The 24,550-nt window shown below is 40.9% G+C and overlaps 1 protein-coding gene across 3 annotated transcripts in view; it reads right to left on the bottom strand.

Moving 5' to 3' along the window:
- Positions 1-24,550, bottom strand: part of DENND5B (DENN domain containing 5B) — a 171,872-nt gene that overhangs the window by 98,412 nt on the left and 48,910 nt on the right. For 2 of the 3 annotated variants that reach the window (XM_075551910.1, XM_075551909.1), the window contains exon 2: positions 9,125-9,234. In XM_075551910.1, coding sequence (XP_075408025.1) covers positions 9,125-9,234 — 110 coding nt within the window. Of the gene's footprint in view, positions 1-9,124; positions 9,235-12,528; positions 12,595-24,550 lie in introns of all 3 variants that reach the window. The other variant, XM_075551911.1, reaches the window with a different exon arrangement.

The raw sequence follows: 24,550 nt of genomic DNA, 5'->3' as shown, positions 1-24,550 counted from the left end.
TAGATTCTCTTCCCACAAACAAAAAAGTATATCTAAGAACTGAAATGTAAACTCCCCACCAACTCCACAATTTAAAATTCATGAAAAACAAAATCCGAGGAGGAAGAAATTGTAGACACTGTCAGGAACGACAAGCACCTGGGGTGGAGTGGAGCCCCGGCGGCCAACCTTCAGTTGCTATCCCCCAACGCTGCTGCTCACTAACCTTTCTGCTCTCTGCTGTCCCTCCCAGAATTGGACTTTGAAAAATCCAAATTGTGACTGGTGGTCAGATTGCCACCGATGACAAACACTGTAGCCAAAAGGGGCTCCCTCTCCTGGTGTGAGTGATGAAATAGGCTCACCTTCTCTCTGAATTCTTTCACAGTAAGTTTAAATTTTTTGTAACCCCATATTACGTTTTCTGTAATTTTAAGACTCCCATGACCTCTTCCTTATGACACAGATAAATTATTCACAAAAATTTAAAACAATTGGTCAGTTTAAGAAACATTTATTTGTTGCCAAACACTGCATTAGATACTGGCAATAAAAAGGCAAGGAGGACAAAAATGCCTTCCTTTGGAGAGTTCACGACCTGAACAGTGGTTCTCAGCCTTCCTGACCCCGCCACCCTTTCACACAGTTCCTCATGTGGTGGTGACTCCCAACCATAACATTATGTTCGTTGCTACTTCATAACTGTCATTTTGCTACTGCTATGAATCGGGTGACTCCTGTGAAAGAGTTATTCTACCCCCCAAAGGGGTCACGACCCACAGGTTGAGAACCGCTGATCTAGAAGGAAAGAAAGGCGTGGCTTCTTGGCTCTCGGTGTGGCACCAAGGAGGTCAGCAAGAACAAGCGCCTTACCAAAAGTGGCAAAAAAGGAGCTAAGAAGAAAGTGATTGACCCATTTTCTAAGAAAGATTGATACGATGTGAAAGCACGAGCTATGTTAATATATGAAATATTGGAAAAATACTAGTCACCAGGACTCAAGGAACCCAAATTCCATTTGATGGCCTCGAGGGTCAAGTTTTGGAGGTGGGCCCTTGCTGGTCTGCAGAACAATGAAGTAGCACGTAGAAAATTCAAGCTGATTACCGAGAACATTCAGGGCAGAAACTGCCCGACCAGCTTCCCTGGCATGGATCTTACATGCAGGACAAAATGAGCTCCATGGTCCAAAAACAGCAGACCATGACTGAAGCTCATGTTGATGTCAAGACTGCTGATGGCTACCCACTTCGTCTGTTCTGGGTTGGTTTAACTAGCAAACACAACAATCACATGCAGAAGACCTTTTATGCTCAGCACTAAAAGGTTCACCAAATCCAAGAAAAAATGATGGAAATCGTAACCTGAAAATTGCAGACAAATGACTTCAAAGAAGAGGTCAATAAATTGATTCCAGACAGCAATGGGGAAGACATAGAAAAGGCCAATCTACTTATCTCCATGATGTGTTTTTCAGAAAAGTGAAAATGATGAAGCCCATGTTTGAATAGGGAAAATTCATGGACCTTTATAGTGAAGGTGGTAGCTCTAGAAAAACTACTGGAGATGAAACAAGTGCTAAAGTGGAACGAGCTTATGGTGATGAGCCAACAGTTCAAGAATCTACTTAAAAGTCAGACTTTTAATGATGACAAATAAAAGATCTTATCTGTGGGGGGAAAAAGAGAAAGAGAAAGATATATAGACCAACAGTTATACAATAATCTGACTAAAGGGGCTGTGGAGCTACTCATGATGCTACAGGAATAATGGCGAGAGAGCACCTACCTATTCCTACTAAGAGATGGATTTCTGAGGGGAGATGGCACCTGAATAGACTATGTTGGACCAGGAAGGAAACAGCTTCACTCATTCACTAACCTGAGTACAAAGCTGGGATTGACACTGTATAAGAGCGAATGCCCCTGTCTTCATGGTGCTTACATTATAATGGAAGGTACAACTAGCTACCTACTGTATATACTCAAGTACAAGTCAACTCGAATATCTGGCAAGGTACCTAATTTTACCACAAAAATGGCATAAAAATGTGCTGGACAAGGGACCAGGTATAAGGCATCATGCAAAAAAAAGATATGTGTGTGTATGTATGTGTATATGTGTGTATATGTATGTATATATATACCATATTAAATGAAGGGGGAAGTGCAGAGTGGAGACCCAAGGCCCAAGTGTCGGCCAATGGAGATCTCCTCATAGAGGGGTTTAGGAGAGGAGATGGGTTAATTAGGGTGCGAGGTAGTACCGATGAAGAACACAGCTTTCCCCCAGATCCTGGATGCTTCCTCCCCCCAACTACCATGATCCGAATTCTACCTTGCAGGGCTGGATAGGACAGAGGCTGTACACTGGTACATATGAGGGTTGGAGGTACAGGGAATCCAGGGTGGATGATACCTTCAGGACCAAGGGTGTGAGGGACGATGCTGGGAGAGTGGAGGGTGAGTGGGTTGGAAAGGGGGAACTGATTACAAGGATCCACATGTGACCTCTTCCCTGGGAGAGGGACAGCAGAGAAGGGGGGAAGGGAGACTCCGGATAGGGCAAGATAGGACAAAATAACGATGTATAAATTACCAAGGGCACATGAGGGAGGGGGGAAAGGGGAGGGAGGGGGAAAAAAAAAGAGGACCTGATGCAAGGGGCTTAAGTGGAGAGCAAATGCTTTGAGAATGATTGGGGCAGGGAATGTATGGATGTGCTTTATACAATTGATGTATGTATATGTATGGATTGTGATAAGAGTTGTATGAGTCCCTAATAAAATGTAAAAAAAGAAAAGAGGAGAAAAAATGATTAGGGCAAAGACTGTACAGATGTGCTTTATAAAATTGATGTATGTATATGTATTAACTGTGATAAGAATTGTATGAGCCCTAATAAATTGTTTAAAAAATGTGCTGGAAAACTCGGCTTATACTCGAGTATATGTGGTAAATAGACGGCGCTAAAAAGAACCTAAGGCAAGCTGGTTGAATCTTGTGAGAGAGTTAAAGGAGGTAGTGAGAAATGGCTTCTCTCAGGCAATCACGTTTGAAATTAAATCAGAAGCCATCAATTAGTAAAACCTAAAAAGAAATGGAAGAGTCTTCCAGAGGACATCAATATACAGCAGAAGCTGTATTGTGAAGAAAGGAATCCAGAGAAGAGATTTAGAATGAAACGGGCACTCAGAAACAAAAAGAAGTAGGTAAATGATTGGATGTGGGAGAGGGTAAGAAAGTGAGTGTCAGTCAGGATTGGCAACCAGATTGCTAGGTTAGGTAACTGAGTACCATTCCCTGACCATGGCTGGTAGGAATGCTGCAAATTCTATTTTGAACATACTGAGTATGAGATACTGTGAAATATTATAGCTGCAATGTTAAGAAACAGGTGGGATTTCTTAGCAATGGGCCTGGATTGGAGCCCCATTCCTATGATTTTAAGGTGAAATAATGAACTTTAACATTTAAAAAATTGTGAATTTGGTGCTTTGTGGATTATAAAGAGCATTAAAATAATTGCTATCTTTCAACCCATCAGTCATCTGTCAATTTGTCATGCCATGTGGCCTGCATGTTGCTGTGACGCTGAAAAGCTGTCATCAGTATTTCAAATACCAGCAGGGCCACTCATAGAGGACAAGTTTCAGTAGAGCTTTCAGACTAGAAAGATCTACTTCTGAAAACAGCCCCAGCAACCTCACAAATGACAGCAGGACACTGGCCACATGGCTTGCTCTGTAATACTCATGAGAGCTCAGTTTTGGGGGAAGACATCCTGTGTGATGAAGTAGAGGGCCAGCAAGGATAAGGGAGATGCTGGATACAATGGATTGGCATACCAGCCAAAACACAATACCAAATATAGACAATTGGACATCCCCTCACAGAAGGGTCACAAGGAAGAGACGAGCCAGTCAGGATACAGCATAGCACCAACAAAACATACAACTTTCCTCTAGTCTTCCCCCCACTATCATGATCCCAAGTCTACCTTACAAATCCGGCTAGACCAGAGCATGTACACTGGTACAGATAAGAGCTTGAAACACAGGGAATCCAGGACAGATAAACCCTCAGGACCAATAATGAGAGTATAGATACCAGGAGGATAAAGGGAAGATGGAGGGATAAAGGGGGAACTGATCACAATGATCTACATATAACCCCCTCTCAGGGAGATGGACAACAGAAAAATGGGTAAAGGGATAAAGTGGCTGGTGTAAGATATGGGAAAAAAATTATAAATTATCAAGGGCTCATGAGGGAGGAAGGAAGGGAGGAAGAGAGAGGGGGGATATGAGCTGATACCAAGGGCTCAAGTAGAAAGAAAATGTTTTGAAAATGATGATGGCAACATATGTACAAATGTGCTTAACATACTGGATAGTTGGATGGATTGTGGTAAGAGCTGTGAGAGTCAACAAAATGATTCAAAAAATAATAAGAGCTGAAACAATGGACTCATCACACAGATGACCATGAGGATGATACAGGACTGGGTATAATTCCTTCTATCATGCATGGCATCTAGAGTAGCGGTTCTCAACCTGTAGGTCGCAACCCCTTTGGGGTCGAAAAACCCTTTCACAGGGGTCGCCCAATTCATAACAGTAGCAAAATTACAGTTATGAAGTAGCAACGAAAATAATTTTATGATTGGGGGTCACCACAACATGAGGAACTGTATTCAAGGGTCACAGCATTAGGAAGGTTTGAGAACCACGGATCTAGGCTCTGGTGGCAGGCAGTGGTTAAAATGCTTGGCTACTAACCTGAAAATTGGCGGTGTGAATCCATCAACTGTTCCACAGGACAGAGATAAGGTGGCCTCTTCCCTACAACAGCAGACTTTGGAGCCTTGTGGGATAGTTCTACTCTGTCCTACAGGGTCACTAAGAATCAGAATCTATAAGGCAGTGGTGGTTTTGGTTTTAGTTTTGGCACAAAAGATCATAAAATGAAGTCAACTAGATGGTAGCTATCTATCTCTACCTGCTCTTTTAATTAGCCAGAATATCATATATCACAAATTTCATTTAGGATAGATTTAAACAAGATTTCATAACTTGCTTAAAAAGCTATTAACTATGATTTCTCTCTAAAAATTCCTAGGACCAATATACTCTTAAGGGTAAGATCTACTAGAACATTAATATAAACAGCCATGAAGAACCAGTGTGCTACATGGTTCTGACCACAGATCGGGATGGGAATAGCTTTGCTACTGGGCAGAATGCCTTGGGAAGTGGGTTAATGCAAATGCAGTTAGGTTACAATTTAGCACCTTATCGTTTGACCTCCCTTTTGATCTATTTTAAATTTGTTCTAGTTTTTAATATTTTTTGCTTTCTTCTCAATTGAGGTTTCTGATTTGTTTTACTTTGTTATTGTTATTACTTGGCACGATGAATACAAGAATGAAGAAAATATCCTAAAATTGACTGTGGTGATGATTGTACAACTCTTCTTGAGTGATTAAATACTGAATTGTATGATATATGCATTATATGCCAATAAAATGGTTTAAAACAAAACAGTGTGCCGATTCGCTTAGAGCAATTTGACAGATGGGGAGGGATGGCAGAGAACGTCAGCTTTATTTGCAATGCTTTGTTTCATGTAAAAGGAAAAGTATACATCAGACAAGTCAGTGCTGAGTGGTGGGTATATGACTATTGCATTATTCTTTGTTTTGGTATTTCAACTTTCTCTTTGTTTAAATCCTTTTATTAGGGGCTCGTACAACTCTTATCACAATGCATACATACATCCATTGTGTTAAGCACATTTGTACATATGTTGCCATCATCATTTTCAAAACATTTTCTTTCTACTTGAGCTCTTGGTATCAGCTCATTTCCCCCTTCCCCCACCCTCCCTCATGAACCCCTGATAATTCATAACTTTTTTGTTCATGTCTTACACTGACCACTGTTCTCCCTTTACCCACTTTACAATTTTCATTAAAAAATGCTGAGTCAGAACCCAAGAATGCATAAAAGTAATTAATTCAACAATAACTAGACCTGCCACTTATATTAATATTTTTCTATTATATTTGCACTCCACACACAGAAATACTTTTTTTTTTTAATTTAACAAAGTTCATTGTTTTGGGTGCTTAATCTCTGCGTGAAATTACTGACCCTTCTTGAAAGTACTTTATTGGTTGCTCTGAAATTATAGAAGGCAAAAGCTCTGAGTGGAAATTTGCTAAAAGCAAGAACAAAGCTTTATACCTTTAGGCAGGAATAAATTACAGCTTCATACAAATGCACTTGTTAATAAATCAAAGCAGAAATTAAGGGCAGTAAATCTATGCCCCAAATGCAGTCAAGTTTAATGGGATGCTTTCCAGAGATTTTCAAGGAGTGCCAGCTAATCCTTTCAGGTTTGCAGTAATAAACAAACTGCTTCCCCCATGCTTACGCATCAAAATACAAGCTCATGGGCTTATTCTTCTACGGGGACTTTTGTTGCTTACATAAAATAACATCAGAGATCAGGGGTAAAGAAAAATCAAAGACAGATCAAGGAGCTGATAATTGCCTTAAGGGTGAATTTTTGCAGATAGAGCCAAAACCTATTACAGCTATCTCACTATTCCTTCATTGAATGATTAAAAGCAAGCAAGCATATCAGATGCGGTGCTTAGTTTCACATAGGTAGCACCTAATAAGGACCTTTGGGGAGGGGCATGGTTCTGACTCCTCATGGAGTCAGCTGTAATTTGAAACGCCTTACTAACTTGAGAAAACTAAGTGTTACAATCCATTCTCATACTTAGCCATTTCCCACTGCTTCATCTAGATAGGTTTCCAGTCTGTTCTTTAATATCTTTCCATTAATTTGCTGGCATAAGGTGATAAACTATTTTTGTCGTTGCTATTTATTGGCTATTTTAATCAGGCACTTGTCAGGGCACCTTTACATCTCATCAAGATACCTGATAGCTGTGCTTGACAAAGTATCGATAGTGCTGTCTTCAACAAAGACAATGCTAGGTACCCACAGCACTGACTTCCAGCAAAATGAGATCTCTGATTATTTCCACTTAGGGTAACAGTTCAGGGAAATAACTGTGTTGGGCTCTGCAAACTCAACATCACAGGTGCCTGAAGCGTTTGTCCGTATAAAATGTACCATGTTGTTCCTTCTTCAGATTGGAAAGGGTCTGAAGTGATACAGAAGTACCAAGAGGGGTCCGATGTGGCCCACTGTACTTATGCTGCAAGACAAAGCTGAATTCGATAATGCTATGGTGTGAACTGGGTATATGTGTCAGAAATCCTAACCCTTGTGAATGCAATCCTCTTTGGGATAGGGTTTTCCTTATTATGTATGCGCACGCGCGCACACACATCACGCACGCGTACGAGAGGCAAAGGGAGAGGGATGCAGGATGAAAAAGGGTTTCCCCCCACGATGTCTCCCCCAAATATATGCCAAACCTAAGATGCTGCTTGCTACACACGGTAAATGCTTGTACACCTGGAGGTCAATGCAAGCCGGTCAGAGGTTATTCTCCCTGGGGGTTATCTATCTAGATCCTAATGCCTCGACCCTTTAATACAGTTCCTCATGTTGTGGTGATCCGCCCCCCCACCAACCATAAAATTATTTTCGCTGCTACTTCTTAACAGTAATTTTGCTACTGTTATGAATTGGGCGACCCGGGTGATAAGGGTAGTGGATTGTTTCCTTGAAGGAGAGCCCAGGGACAAGGTCAAGCCCACTCAAGGATGACCAAGCTTAGGCTGCCATCTTGAGTCCAGGGTCGCCCATCTTGTCACATGTGTACCCCTAGTGCCTCCCCTTCCGATTACATGTACACCCCTAGCTCATCCCCTTCCCTGCAATCACACCCGTAAGTATATATAGGCCTTGGTCAGAAATAAAGAAAGACGCTCTCTCCTCCCTCCCCATCCTCCCACTCGTTGCGCGGACCTGGCTGCTGAGATCATGGCCGTCCCAGAGGTGAGTATGCTACCATACAATGTGTCTGACTCCTTTATTTCACTCTCTCTCCTATCTCTCATGACTTTACTGTGATCTTTACATATTATAACCGTACAATGGCTCCTACAGACCCCATGGATGTTAAAGGCTGGTTTACTCTAACAGAGGGAGACAAAGGCCATGTGGAGATCTCTAAGGCATTCTGAGAAGAACTCTGGAGAAGTTAAGATAAGAGTTTCACCCAGAGCCGACAGACATAGTTTTCCCCTAGAGCTGACATCCTGAACTTGAACTTGTAATTTCCTAAACTAAGAAATTAAATTTCTGGTCATTGAAGTCACTCAGTTGTGCTGTCATAGCAAACTAGCAACATGTGGTAGTTGGGAAAAAATGTGTGCTAGAGAGTAAACACACTGGGGATTTTTACATAACTTTAGGTAAACTTCTTGTCGTTAGAGGCCACTACAACCCCGTGCTCACTGCCCAGGCCTGCGCCATCCTCACCATTGTTCCCATGTCTGAGCCATAGTTGCAGCCACTATGTCAGTCAGTCCGTCTTGTGGAGGGGTCTTCCCCTTCTTGCAGCCCCGCTCCTTTACCTAACATGATGTCCTCCTCCAGAGACTGCTCTTTAACTACGTAACCGCTATGAAACACAAGTAAGAATTCTCACTCGGTACATGGTAAACATGGATGTGACAATATATATATTTTAAATATTACTAAATGTTCATTGCCAGAGGGTCTTTTAGATTTATCTTTAAAACATTACTCAGAAAGTTTTAACTCATAAAGAACTGCACTTATCCCAGTGTCTTATCCACCTCCAGTCATTTCTGATGAGGGATCTTCCTGCCCACGTGGGTCCTCTGATCAATGTAACCACAGTTGACGGAGATCCAAAATATTTTCCCAGCTTTTAAAAAGGAGCCTTTCCTAATGATGTGAAATTATGACCCATCTTATTTCTGGAAATCTCTAAAAGAGACTTTTAATCACCATTAGTAATTCACTACGTTAATGTAATCTCTTTATAAATACATTACTACCATAGCACAGGTGGCAAGAATAGAATTTCTTAAAGGGCAAAGTTAAAATCAATAATGGAGACTTGAAACTCAGTCCATATCATCATGATACAATAAAAGAGAATGCACAGAGAAAATAAAAATACATACCATGTTCACAGCATCTTGATCAAAAGGATTCCATTCTATATTCTGAGGGTAGTGGGCCAGCACTTTGGATTTGAATGTTCTTCTCAGAGGGCTCTGGTCAAAATTTTCACCTACAACAAATATACTTAGTAATTAACTTACTACCTTGAATTTTTTAAAGGCATGCCACAGTTTTATTTTTATAGCTCTATCGACTAACATGGCTGACATCTGAGTCCATTTCTAACTCAGTTTTAGAAATTTATTAATGGACAACTGAACAAGGGCCTTTAACAAGAGATTTACATTTAAAATCTTAGCATATGAATTTTTAAATCTTAGCTAGACAACTGTTAGTAAAAATCATGGCATGCTAGAATAATCCTTGCTGTAACCTAATTATTGTCCTCAATTTCTATATATAGTAATTAAAAAATAATAACAAAAAAGCCTGTGTAAGTATATTTAATTCACCTTGAAATAATAAATAAAATAATAATGATCCTGATAAGACCTGATGCTCAGTGGTAAAAGGAAGCAATTATGTTTAAGTTTACATAAAAGTCTGATTAATGAGATCGCATCTCCAGGTTTCCGCAAGTAACAGAATTAACAGAATTAGAAAACAGTACTGCCGAGTTGGGTGATTTAATAGAACCCATTAAACGCACACTAACTTTTGAAGAGAAGTGAGCTAGTTTAAGCCAAATTCATTACCTGTCAAAATTCTGGAAGATGACAGTAGACTATACATTGATTAGTACGTATAAGAAAATTCAATTCTCTACCTACTTGTCCATAATTTAACTCCTATAAACTCTACTATTCCCAAAAACCTTCATTTCATAATTTAAGATGCATGGATCTTAAATTCCTAATGTCAAAAAGTGGAGATGAATGAATTAGAAGACACTAGAGCAATTACCATCTGTCTTCTGTGTTTTTTCTAATGTCAAGTGCCAAACACTTGGAAGGGATAACTATCGTTAATGAGTACCTGTGTAAGTAAAAATACCATAATGCAATGTAATTTAGTAAGATTGATGAGTCACATTTTGATATCTCCTTAGACTCAGTTTCCCATTTTGGGGGGATAACTTATGAAAAGATAGATCCTAAAACACCTCTGAGTGCAAAGCCTAACAAATCACAGCGGAAGAGAAACATCTTCACACTACAAGCTTCCTGGAGACTGCAATAAAAAGTCACAGGAACTTTTATGAATAAGGGCACATAATTTAAATACATGTGCTGAGACAAGAAAACCCTTGTTGGCCCTTGACCAATAATCTTTACTCTTTGGACTCCTTGTTTAGCAGAGGACTTCATCTCTGTCTTTCTACCATTTTATAATACAGACTCAACCGCTCTCATCGCTACATGAGAAACTGCCCATGGAGACCGGAAGCAAAGTTAACTAAGTTTTGCACTATACTCTGAGGTTACGTAAACACCAGAAAGTCGATTGAGAAACATGCGACTGCCTGTGAGATTCAGTGCGCATGAAGAACACTGTGGATTTCAGGAAGGGAAATGAAATCCATAACCTAACACTAGATTTTCACATGAGCACTGAGATTTTTTTAGATTTACTCTGGATATTTTTTTCTTTAAGGCTATTCCTCATTATACTTTAGGTCACACAGGAATGTAAAAAACAACCACAAAAATCGTGCTCTTAGTTCTTGAGGCCTATGCTGTCGACTAAGCTAGTTACACGGTAACAGGATATCCTCTGAAACTATACAAGGGGCTTTGAAAAACGTGTGCAAAATAGAATTACAAGATGATGGGTTTTTTCACAAACTTTCTGAAACTTCTACATACAGCTGTCAAGAAACTTTCTCTTTTGCCTACCCTCAAATCCCAGAGATATCTGCTTTTATCGTCCATAAAAGGTAAACAAAGGAGCAGAAGAAACAGCACATGGCTCAGGACATAGTTCCTTGCAACTTACCTTTGAATGAATTCCTGCCTGTGTATGGTTTAAATAGTAACATTACCGTCATTCGTAAATAAAATTATTAACCGGATAGGAGATAAATCAGAATACACGTGAAAGTGTCATTTTCAGTAACTGTTCTGGTTAAATACAGGACACCAGACATCCTCTTGAGACAAAGCAGATCAACCAGAGGAAGAGAAAGAAAACCGTCTCCAGAGAAAGAATTTCACCACCACCAGCAATAACAAAGATGAAACCTCACAAGGAAAATCCACCACAGTGATAAACCTGGTAACAAAACATCACCACCACCACCACCAACTACCACCGTAATACCACCACCACTTCTAATTAAACTCCAAGAAAAGGAATACTATGTAACATCATTGCGTGCTCGTGTGTGTGTGTGAGAGAGAAAGAGAGAGAGAGAGAGAGAGAGAGAGAGAGAGAGAGAGAGAGAGAGAGAGCGAGCGAGCGAGCTGTCTTGGCAAATATCATCTTCAGGGAAACTAGAAAAAGAACCAATTATTCAGAAATTATGATGTTACTGTTTAAGATCTTAAAATGATTGGGCACGGTTATCTTCCTAGTACCAGACAAGAAAGATAATTATGGAGATGCCTTTTGGGGCGATGAGATGGAGGCACCACCTATTCTTGTCTTTCTGAATTCATGTTTTATGTGATAAATCCCTAACGTGGAATCTACTGCTAAGATTGTTGCTAGCTGCTGTTAGGCTAGCCCATGCATAAATCAGATCACTGTGATCCACTGGGTTACTTTTCTCTCTCCACAGAATTTTCATTGACTGATTTTCAGAAATAGACTGCTAAGCCTTTCGACCTAGGCTCGCTTGACTGGAAACTCCATGAAACCTGCTCAGCATTACAGGCACACACAAGTCACCTCTGACATTACAGGAGGGGGCGGCTCTGAGGCCTACTGGCCAGGAATGAGCCAGGGTCTCCCTCACAGAGATTGGGAATTCTAGGACTGAAGCACCACTGCCTGTCACTGCTAAGACTACGTGGGAAACAGCTCCATATAGGAATTTGGATTACACTTGAGTCTTTTAAGTAAGTTAAAATTCATCTCATAAACACCTACATGAAAACTATTATAAACTTGTGAAAATATTAATGATGAAGTTCTAACAGTCTTTGGTAGAACTACATGTAGGGGTATAATTCCAAGTAGTATTTTCCATATAATCTCTTCCTAGATTTAAGCTACAATGACACCTTTCTTTCCAAGAAAGCAGGACATATCTGCCAAGAGAGCTTAAAATTAAAAACTAATAAATTCTATTTTTAAGGTTTGAAGCAAATGAAGTCTTTATAGAAATTATGGTGCAAATCAAAAAATAGAAAATACAAAATAATACCTCTAAGTTTGTCGAAGCAAAATGGAATAAGGAGCATTCACAACAGGCTTGAGGTGAATTAAAATAATGATCTCTACCACCTCAATATTTTTTTACCTGAAGTCGTATTTGCAGCATCTTGGCTCTTGCCATGACGGTCTGCTTCGAGCCATTGGTACAAAACTACATAATGTAACAGAAACAAAAAGCTTTATGAACAAAGAAATAAAAGCAAATAAACAGCAAGTATGACTGTGAAGAATGGAAAAATGAGAAAAGTAAACAAAATTAATAGTGAGACATTAATATCAATGAAATGTAGCTTTAACACCAAAGGAATGTAGCTTATAAGTTATTAGTAAGAAGAAAGCAGAGAGATCATTGTACTTTAATGTAATAAGTAAAACGCTATATAAACATACAAAATTTACTTACACAGGAAAAGACCCGTCCATTATTTACTAATGCTAATTTTGCAACGAACAGAAAGCACACACAATGCTTCTATAACCAGATGTAATAAATAGTAGTAGTAAAACTAAATGGCCAACTTAAAAAATTATACCCCAACCACTGCACACTTCTTAGACCACTATCATGAAGTCAATGCCCACTCACAGAGACTCTACAGAAGGTTTGTAAGACTGTAAACTTTTCCAGAAGCAAACAGCCTCGTCTTTCTCCTAAGAAGCACCCAGTGGGTTTGATCGAGTGATGTTGTGGTTAGCAGCCCAATGCCTAACCCAAAGCACCACCAGGGTTCCTCACACACTTACTCTAATAGAAAAAAAAAAAGACTATCGAATGCTAGAGAGACCTGGTGACATAGTGGTTATGTGTTGGGTCCCTAACCCCAAGGTCAGTAGTTTCCATACTTGGGGCTCCTGGAAAGAGGAGGTTTTCTATTCCTGTAAAGAGTGACAATCTGAGGAACCCACATGGGCAGCTCTTCCCGAGGTGATGGCAGTAGTGAGGCTTTTGTTTATACCAAACCCTGGAGGGGCTGTGGAGCAGTGGAAACTCTCATTCACTGTCAGTGGGAAAGCAAAATGGTACATGAATGAGTGTTTAATCATAGCAGGATCTGGAACTACCCAAACTGGAAGTAACTAAGATGTCTTAAAACAGGTGAATGATAGACTTTAGCATATCCGTCCAATGACTTGTTCTTCACCATTAGCAAGAAATGAAATGCATATTGCAAAAGTAGCAACTGACTGCCAGCTAGTCCAGTCCAACTTTAGGAGCCCAGAGACGCACTGCTCCACGAGTAAATCTTTTTTAAAAGGTCTACTAAAAAATCTTTTAAAATCCACTTTAACCAGGGAGGGGGGAGTGGGAAAAAAAGGAAAATGAGCTGATTCCAGGAACCCAAGTGGAAGGCGAATTTTGAGAATGACGAGGGCAACGAATGGATAAGGGTGCTTTACTCAATTGATGTATGTATGGATTGTGATAAGAGTTGTATGAGCCCCAATAAAATGATTTATTAAAAAAATCCACTTTAACCTTCCACTATCATGATCCGAATTCTACCTTGCAGGGCTGGATAGAGCAGAGGCTGCACACTGGTACAGATAGGAGCTGGAGGCACAGGGAATCCAGGGCGCAGGATACCTTCAAGACCAGGGGTGTGAGGGGCGATACTGGGAGGGTGGAGGGTGAGTGGGTTGGAAAGAGGGAACCAATTACAAGTATCTATGAGCGACCTCCTCCCTGGGGGACGGAAAATAGACAAGGGGGTGAAGGGAGACATCGGACATGGCAAGATATGACAAAATAATGATTTCTAAATTATCAAGGGCTCAGGAGGGAGGGGAGAGCGGGTAGGGAGGGGGAAAATGAGGAGCTGATGCCAAGGGCTTAAGTGGAGAGCAAATGCTTTGAAAATGATGAGGGCAAAGAATGTACAGATGTGCTTTACACAATTGATGTATGTATGGTTTGTGATAAGAGTTGTGTGCGCCCCTAATAAAATGTTTTAAAAATCCACTTTAAAAGATTTGCTGCTGTAAATCTTTACAGAAGTAACTGCATCATCTCTCTCTCTCAGTCTTTCAGGTAGCAGTCAAAGTTGCACCCGCAGGGCTCCTTTGCATGTGGTAGGATTCCAAGTGCATTCTGGGAAATGCACTATACGCATGGTGAACAGATCAGTGGTTGCCCAGAGTGTGATGGAGAGGGATGAAAAGGTGAAGTGTGAGTTTTAGAGTTGTGAAACTACTTAGTATAATAGTGCAATGGTGGTTGTATAACATTATACATTCGTCAAAACCTTCAGAACTTTTAGGCTATCACGCGAAAATCCTAATATATGCAATCTTTAAAAACCAACCAGGCATCTCGATGATGAGGGTGGGGGAGTCCCAGGAAGAAACAGACTATCAGAAGGAAGTCTAACTGTAGTGCAAATGCACGAAACAACGTCAACGAAAGGGTTGGGTGCAAAGATGTGGAGAGAAATTAATTTTGGAAATGAGGAGAGTCTTTCCAACTAAAAGGCATAAAGAATTTCACTTTATCACTAGACCGCACATGATGAAAGTTGTTACCCAAGGTGTGAGACTGTGGTTACGAGTCATGAGTAACAATTCTGATACTGCTTGCTATACAAGTATCCTGGAAAACGAACAATTAAGTAAATGGACGGTGGGTGGTGGGAGCCAGGTCTCCTCTATTAAAGAGCCAGAAGTTACACCTAAGCAAGGGGAGGAGGTGAGAGTGATCCATAAGGTAATAGGTGAGAGTTGGAGATATCAATGAGAACTCATGTTTAGCTTAATAATTACATATGGTTACATAGGAAAAGATTTGTAGAAATGTGTGTGTGTCTTGGTGCACATACAAGTATTTTTCTCTCTGTCAACTAAGAGAGGCAGAAGAATGCTGCACCAATGGCAATAAGCAAACCATATACCCACCTCTTGGTTTCCAACAAAAAAAGACTGATTCCTTGGAGAAATTCTGGCTGATTCTAGGTCTAGAGCAGCAAATATACAAGGCAAGCCGTGAGCACCTTACAATGCCAGAGAGTAACAAAGTGCTTCAAACAGAAGACAACCCTCACGCAGCTGGGGCTGCCAAATGGGCACAGGCCTCAAGGGAAAAGACTCGCCAATGCCCAAAGCTGGAGTAACTTGAACAGCAAAATTAAGAAGTATTGGATTATAACCCAAATAACAAAATAAACGCCATGAGTTCATAATTGTATAAATTGATTGAATAAATTAATAAGAACACTCTGTGCAGAGTTCCAAGTAATTTATGCATATGTTGTTACGTTTTATCTGACTGCTCTGACTCTCGGGACCCGATGAGAGTCCTGCCTGTCAATACAGCCTGGTCCTGTGCCAGCTCCACAATTGCTGTGTTCTCGTGAGCCCACTGCTGCAGCTTTGAGGGCCTTCCTCTTTTGCTCTACTTCCTCCCCTCCCCCCCCCACCCCTGAACCGTGGTGTCTTTCTCCAGGGACTGCTCCTTCCTATTGCCCGTCCGACGTCTCCCTGTCCTCACCTCTAAGGAGCATGCTGGCTGGACTTCCATGACAGAGTTGTTTGTTGTTCTGGGAGCCCAGGGTGCTTTCAGGATTCTTTGCCAATGCCAATACCATAATCCAATGCACAATTTCTTTCCCAGTTTTTCTTATTCATATTCATCTTTTAAGTGCATATGAAGTGAATGAAGCCATCATGGCTGAGTCAAGGGCACCCTAATCCCCAAAGTGACATATGTGACCTTAAGCGCTAGAACAAGGTCTTCATTAACAGATTTGCCCAGTGCATGCCATCATTTGATTTTCTGACCGCTGCTTCCGTAAATGCTGCTTGTAGAACCACATAAAATAGAAGCCTTGCTACTTTCAATTTGTCTCTGTTTAGAGTGATGCTGTCTATCGGCCAGTTCTGTATTCTTTACATTGAGTTGCAATCACTACTGCAGGTCATAGTCTTTTTGTTTATCATTAGACGCCACAAGTCCCCTACTTTCCGCAAACCAGGCGGCGTCCTCGGCACAGTGCGTGTGGTTAATGAGTCCACCTGTAGTCTTGGTGACCTGCTCTCTTCTTTGTATAGCCCAGTTCCCCAAAGATTAAAGGACACAACTCTGACACAAATGTCTATCCCTTTGTTCTGTTTGAATGGCTACCTCTTGGTCTCTGTATAGGTTCTATCTGAGCACAATCAAGTGTCCTGGAATTCCCATTCTTCACAATGTTATCTATCCATAGTTTGTTATGATATATGTAGTGGAATGCTTTTTCATAGCCAACAAATTACAAGGAAACAGCACTCTGGTATTCTTGGCTTTTAGCCAAGATCCAGTTGACATCAGCAATGATACCCATTGTTCTACGTCCCCTTTTGAATCCAGTTTGAATGTATAGTAGCTCTCCGTCTATGTACGACTGTGACCATTTAAGAATTCTTTTCAGCAAAATTTTACTGTGTGGAACTATACTGTTCAATAGTTTTAGAGTATCTACACATGCACAATTCACATAGCTTCTCAAATCTGAGTTGCACACAAGTGGCTTCCTTCTCAGAGAATAGTATGGGGAATGGGTGAAGAGGCCAAGCTTTCCAGTGGAGAGACGTGGCAAATGCTGACCTTCATCAAGGTTGACATCAAGAAGTAAAAATGATACGGCCGGTATGTATCCTTGATGTGATAAATGGCACCTTCAATGATTTCCTTCCCCTAATCCTGAGGGGAAAATCAGATTAATTTCATTAGGGAGGCATCCTATAATATGCCTGACAAGTGCTCCTCAAAACAGTCACAGACACTAAAAACAAGAGACCCAGGAGGAGCCTAGGAAAATTTAGCAACTATCAGTAATACAGTATTCTCAGTGAGGTCCTGAAGTAGGAAAAGGACACTGGGTAAAAATTAAGGGAATCTGAATAAAATACTTTAGTTAATAATCATGTACCAATACTGACCCATTTATTGTAACAAATGTACCATACCATGTAATATGCTACTACTGGGGAAACTCTGTGTGTGTGTGTGTGTGTGTGTGTGTGTGCGCGCGCGCGCATTGGGATGCTACCTTTTCCATTTTTCAGTAAATCTAAAACTGCTTAAATATATCTGGAGACAACTGGATTTTGACACACAAATGAATAGTTGGATGCACACCTTACACCATAAGAAAATTAACTCAAAATTGATTATTGACCATAATAAAAGAATGAAAAACATAAAAACTATTAGAAGAAAACACAAGGACAAAGCATCAAGGCCTTGTTTTTGACAATGGTTCTCAGATATGACACCAAAGTCACAAGCAAAAGAAGCCCCCAAAACACAAACCTGGACTACAAAAAAATAACCCTAGTATAAGGCAGGTGATAGTTCTAAGTCCTCTCTATAGTGACTCATTTATAATCACAATTACACTATGAAATAAATTCTATTATCCACAATTTACAAATGTAGAAACTGGACTATGAAGGGAAAAAAATAACTTCTTCAAAGTTGGAGACACAGTGAAGGGTAGTGCAGGCATAAATATGGTATACACTCGAGTATTCGCCAACCTGCACATCAGCTGAGGCACCTAATTTTAACACAAAAACTGCATTAAAAACATGCTGAAAAACTCGAAGTTCACACAGTCATCTGAGATTAGTGGCCAATGAGCATCTAAGAATCACTACTATCTACTTATTCATCCCTGCAGAGTAGCCCTGGGCCCCAGTGGTGTACTGGTTGCGAATTGGACTGCTATCCACATGGTCAGCAGTTCAAAACCACCAGCATCTCCAAGGGAGAAAGAATGAGCTTTCTACTCTGGAAACAGTTACAGTCTCGTCATGACGCAATGGCAGTGAGTCTGGTTTTGTTTTGGTTTGTATAGGGCTATTTTCACACCAGGACTTCACCATAAAGAAGGTATGCATATTCACTACTGTCACTCTAACAATCAATTGGCATATTTGTAGAATAAGTGAAGGGCCTGCCTGGCTGGAAATGATCCTAGATTTCAATCTTTCCCCCACTCCAGGCCCCACTGTCTATTTAGGGATATATCCACGGGAGGGCCGGGCCTGGGGAAATCAAACTTATTTCAACTCAGCCTAACAGTCACTAATTTTACAACCTACATTTCCTTGACATTATTCCACATCAGGCTTGACTTTTCGGTACCAATCTCCTAAGTTGCCCTATTTCGAGAATAGCTTGTCCACAAGCTTAATCACAACTGTAAAGTTCCTTCCCAGTAGTACTTAGATGTAGTGTTTGAGTAACCAGGAGACAGAAATCCTGGAAAAGAGAGGCCATATTTAAAATTCTGCCTGTCATATTAAGTGCCTTTTTCCTCGTCTGCTTGCTGGGCTCCTATATACATTGTTTAAGATTCTACTGAGATGAGGCTGCCTAACCACTTCTAAATCACCATGTCAACGTGCCTGAGAACATCTTTACCTTATGTTGTTAAAACTCAAAAGTACCTGAAATTGAACTCACTGAGTCTCCCTGAATGCCTCTTCTTCTTTAACTTCTTGTATCAGTTAGTGATACCAAGACTCAGCCAAGTCAAACTGGAATTTACTCTTCACTTTCCTTTCTTTTTCCAAGAAAAGAGCTTAGGAAAATATGATGAAACGAAAGAAATTCCTTTAACATACCAAGTGTTTCCTCTACTAAAAAGAGCCAAGCATTCTCATCACAGGGAGAATGGCTCTTGGCTGTTCTGTTTCTGGAACACAGACACAGTATGACTAAGCCATATGTGACCTTGCATAAGCTACCTCGTCTTTTCTATGCTTTCCAGAAAGGAAAATAGCAAGATGACTAAAATAAGGTGGTAAAAATAGTAGATACTATAAAACTTATTTTTTACGTTCTCCTCCAACTATTCATACCCAGTTTTCAAAGAAAGTGAAAACTGGAAAAAGAAAATGTTCTAGAATTGAGTATAATGACAATTGTACAACTCTTCCTGATATGACTTAATTACTGAACTGTATGACATGGATAAAGTGCAAATAAAACTTTAAGATTGAATGAGATATATGAAAAAACAAAGTGAGCATTAAAGAAAGTGTTTTTTATGGAACAATTCATGAATTTGCATGTCATTGTGTGCAGGGCCGTGTGAATCTCTGCATCGCACCAACGTTTTAGTATCTGGGCTGCCAGAGCAAGCACAAAAGATAGTATTTTCTTTCTTTATTTTGTTGTATTTTTAAAAATCATTTTATTAGGGGCTCATACAACTCTTATCACAAACCATACATACATCAATTGTGTAAAACACATTTGTACATTCATTGCCCTCATCATTTTCAAATCATTTACTTTCCACCTAAGCCCCTGGCATCAGGTCCTCATTTTTCCCCTCCCTCCCCACTCCCTCCTCCCTCATGAACTCTTGATAATTTACAAATTATTATCTTGTCATATCTTTCCCTGTCCAATGTCTCCATTCACCCACTTCTCTGTTGTCCGTCCCCAAGGGAGGAGGTCACTCGTAGATCCTTGTAATCGGTTCCCTCTTTCCAACCCACCCTCCCTAAACCCTCCCAATATCGCCACTCATACCACTGGGCTTGAAGGGATCATCCACCCTCGATTCCCTGCATTTCCAGTTCCTATCTGTACCAGCGTGCATCCTCTGGTTTAACCGTATTTGTAAGGTAGAATTGGGATCATGATAGTGGGGGAGGAGGAACCATTTAGGAACTAGAGGAAAGCTGTATGTTTCATTGTTGCTACATCGCACCCTGACTGGCTCATCTCCTCCCCGAGACCCTTCTGTAAGGGGATGGTCAGTGGCCTACAAATGGGCTTTGGGTCTCCCCTCCACATTCCCCCCTTTATTCACTATGATATAATTTTTTTTGTTCTGATGATGCCTGATATCTGATTCCTTCGATTGCATAGGCTGGTGTGCTCTTGATTGCATAGGCTGGTGTGCTTCTTCCATGTGAGCTTTGTTGCTTCTTAGTTAGATGGCCACTTGTTTACCTTCAAGCCTTGAAAACCCCACATCCTATATCTTTTGATAGCTGGGCACCATCAGCTTTCTTCACATTTGCTTATTCACCTGTTTTGTCTTCAGCAGTTGTGTTGGGAAGGTGAGCATCATAGAATGCCAATTTAGTAGAAGAAAGTATTCTTGCATTGAGAGAGTACTTGAGTGGAGGCCCAATGTCCTTCTGCTACGTTAATACTAAACCTATGAATACATAGATCTATTTCCCCATCTTCATACATATACATGTCTTTATTTAGACCCTTTAAATGCTCTTTGTCTCCTAGCTCTTTCCTCTATTTCCTTTGACTTTCCTCTTGTCCCACTATCATGCTCAGTCTTCATTTGGGTTTCAGTAATTTCTCTTGGTTTCATTACCCTTGATCACTCCCTACCAGGCCTCCTACACCCTCCTCACCACCGATTTGGGTCACATGTTGTTCCCTTGTCCCTGGGTTTGTTAGCACCACTACCTTTCCCCCCACTTCCCCCTCTTCCATGTGCCCCGGAACTGTTGGTCCCATTGTTTTCTCCTCCAGATTGTTCATCTAGCCTATCTTATTTAGACAGACCTGCGGAGATAATAACATGCACAAAAACAAGATAGGCCAAAACCAAGCAACAATATACAACAAAACAGCAACAACAGCAAACCAATGACAAAAAACCCAAAACAAAACACAAGAAAGATGAGGCTATACTTAGTTCAAGGACTGTTTGTTGGCCTTTAGGAGTGTTTTCCAGTCCAGTCTGTTGGGGCACCAAGCCCTGGCCCCAAAGTTCACCTTCAGCATTCCCTGGGGACCTCGCTGCTCCGTTCCCTTGCTGTTCTGTTGCACCCCCTTAGTGTTTTGCCTCAGTGTGGCAGGATCAGATCCAGTGCAATTCCCACACTGTGTCTCTGGTGTTCTCCCCTGTAGGACTATGGGTCAGTGAGGGAGGTCATGTCTCATAGTGGGGCCGGCCATATGGTCCTCTCTGTCGACTGGCTGTTGTAATCCAGAACATCGTACTCAAGGCCTGGTGGGGCATGTTGTACTCCACTCTCTCCTCCTCCCCCTTCATCTGTTCCTGTGCACTCTAATCAGATATGTCCCTCTCCCGGAGCTGCAGATTCAGTGCCACCCTTTGAAATAAATTCTTCTTGGGGGAAAAAAGATCATATTTTCAATAAAACGCTTGACTTAAAGACTTAGTTCTCTATTTGTTTCATTAACTTTTATTTTTTACAAAAGCCTGCCAGTAACATAAATCCATTATTAGATACTGATTAATAGTTGGGGAGAAAAAAGTCTTACAGTTACTTTTCACTGTAAGACAACAATATGTAGCATTTCTAAGCGGTGTTGCAAAAGCCAGAAAAAAATGCGTGTGGGAGAGAGTGTATCTAAATGGAAGGTAGCCTTGACATAAGGTGATCTACCAATTCTCAGAAGAGTAGATTTTTGGAAGAAACTTCCAATGTAAATATATTACACTTCAGAAATGTAGGAGAAATAGTTCATTATTTTCCACATTAGTTTCATTAAAATTACTCATTAAATGAATTTGAGGAAATGCAATATTTCTAAATTAATATGAGTTTGCCCTTTTTGACAAGTGTATAAAGTGTCACTTATTACCACAAGTGTATAACATATTCTCTGTGCTACTATGTCTGTCATATTTATAAAAAAGCTTGGCCCAAAGAATGAATATGTTTTAGCTTGATACTTATCTTTTCTACTTCATTGCATTTAATATTTCATTATGGATTATCCTGTCATATTTTAGTTCTTTGGTTGTAGAAAAAGACACTAATGTATTTTTTCAGACCCTGAAATAATAAGTGATTACTACTAACATTCATCTGTTCAAGATTTGACTATCTAACTTGTACATTAAGTTTTTTTTAATGTTCTCTAATATGCTATTTGGTTTTAAAGCAATTTATTTTTCTACTTGTTATTTTTAAAATAGTGAGATATAGAAAAGTGAAACACCAGTAATAAACACCTATGTATAGGTGTCTACCATCCAAACCTGGCAAATGTTAACATTTTGTTATGTTCATTTTGTTTCTTTTTAAGCAGAAAATAAGACTTTAGACACAGAATGAAGACTCTTTTGTGCCCCTCCTTGAGCCCTTTAGGCCCTCCTCCCACTCTTCCAGTCCACTTCCTTAAGGCTCACCATAAATCCTCTCTTTATAAACTGCAACAAGAACAGTACTTGTCTCCACAGAATCTGGAGTTGGCATGCAGACGCTACCATGATGCACCAAACCATGAGGACAGCGTGGTCACAATGGAAGGATATATGAAAAGAGAGCTACAGGGCTGGCCCCAACCAGAGCCAAACTGAGCCCCTCCCTGGAAGTGGGTGTAGCGGAGAGCAGGTTGGGGAGAGGGGCCAGCATGCCACACCCACACAGAGGCAGCCTGGGAGGGAGGAAGAGGAAGAGAGAGCTGACTGGGGTCCAGACTGGATCCCATGCTGGCACACCAGGCTCTGAGGATGACGTCCCTGCGGAGAGCTAATGGGACACAGAGGGGACTGGGCAGTCGACAACAGCACATGTCACGCTGTCCCTTTACTGGAGCAGACTGCGACAAAGGACATTTCTGGGGTCACATGGTGGGGAAGCAGCGCAATCTGAACCCCCCTAAAATGGGAGCAAATCCAGAAGGGGGCATACCTGAACAAACAACAATCTGGAGGAGAAAAGAAGGTTGGAGGAGAGAGGACATGGGGGAGGGGGAGGTGGGAGAAGTAGTGTTAATAAACCTAGGGACAAGGGAACAACAAGTGATCCAAAATCAGAGGCAAGGGAGGTGTAGGAGGCCTGGTAGGTCTTGATGTAACCAAGAGGAATTACTGAAACCCAAATGAAGGCCAAGCATGATAGTGGGACAAGAGGAAAGTAAAAGGAAATAGAGGAAAGAACTAGGGGGTAAAGGGCATTTATAGAGGTCTAAATACAGGCATGTACATATGTAAATATATTTATGATGAGGCGGAAACAAATATATGTGCATATCTTTATAGGTTTAGTACTAAGGTACCAGATGGACATTGGGCCTCCACTCAAGTACTCCCTCAATGAAGTACTTTTTTCTATTAAACGGGCATTCCATGATGCTCACCTTCCCGACATGATCACTGAAGACAAATAGGTGCATAAGCAAATGTGGTAAAGAAAGCTGAGGGTGTCCAGCTATTAAAATATATAGCATCTGGGGTCTTAAAGGCTTTTAGAAAAACAAGCAGCCACCTAGTTCAGAAACAACCAAGCCCACACAGAAGAAGCACACCAGCCTGTATGATCACGAGGTGTCTAAGGGATCAGGTATCAAGCATCAAGAACAAAAATCACATCATTGTGAATGAGGGGAACTGCATAGTGGAGACGCAAAGGCCATTTGTGGGCAAATGGACATCCCCTTACAGAAGAGTCTCGAGGAGTAGACGAGCCAGTCAGGGGGCAGGGTAGCAACGATGAAACATACAACTTTACTCTAGTTTTTAAATGCTTCCTCCCCCCAACTATCATGATCCCAATTCTACCTTACAAGTCCAGCTGGACCAGAGGAATGTAAACACAGGGAATACAGGACAAATGAACCCCTCAGGTCCAGTGGTGATACTGGGAGGGTGGAGGGAAGATAGGGTAAAAAAGGGGGAAACAATTACAAGGATCTACATATAACCTCCTCTCTGGAGGTCAGTCAACAGAAAAGTGAGTGACAGGAGACGTTGGACAGTATAAGATATGACAAAATAATGACTTGTAAATTATCAAGGGCTCATGAGGAAGGGGTAGTGGGGAGGGAGGGGAAAAATGAGGAGTTGATGCCAGGGGCTCGAGTGGAAAGTAGATGTTTTGAGAATGATGATGGTAACAAATGTGCAAATGTACTTGACACAATGGATGGATGGATGGATTGTGATAAGCGTTGTATGAACACCCAATAAAATGATTAAAAGAGAAAAAAAATAAGGCAATGTGGTGAAGAAAGCTGATGTTGCCCAGCTATCAAAAGATCCAGTGTCTGGGGTCTTAAAGGCAAACAAGCAGCCATCTAGTTCAGAAGCAACAAAGCTCCCATGGAAGCACACCAGCTGTGTCTAAGGGATCAGGTATCAGGCATCAAGGAATAAAAATTATATCATTGT

The sequence above is a fragment of the Tenrec ecaudatus genome, chromosome 6, assembly GCF_050624435.1.
Source record: "Tenrec ecaudatus isolate mTenEca1 chromosome 6, mTenEca1.hap1, whole genome shotgun sequence".
In the NCBI taxonomy this organism is placed as follows: domain Eukaryota; kingdom Metazoa; phylum Chordata; class Mammalia; order Afrosoricida; family Tenrecidae; genus Tenrec; species Tenrec ecaudatus.
This window is presented reverse-complemented; position numbering and strand designations above follow the sequence as displayed.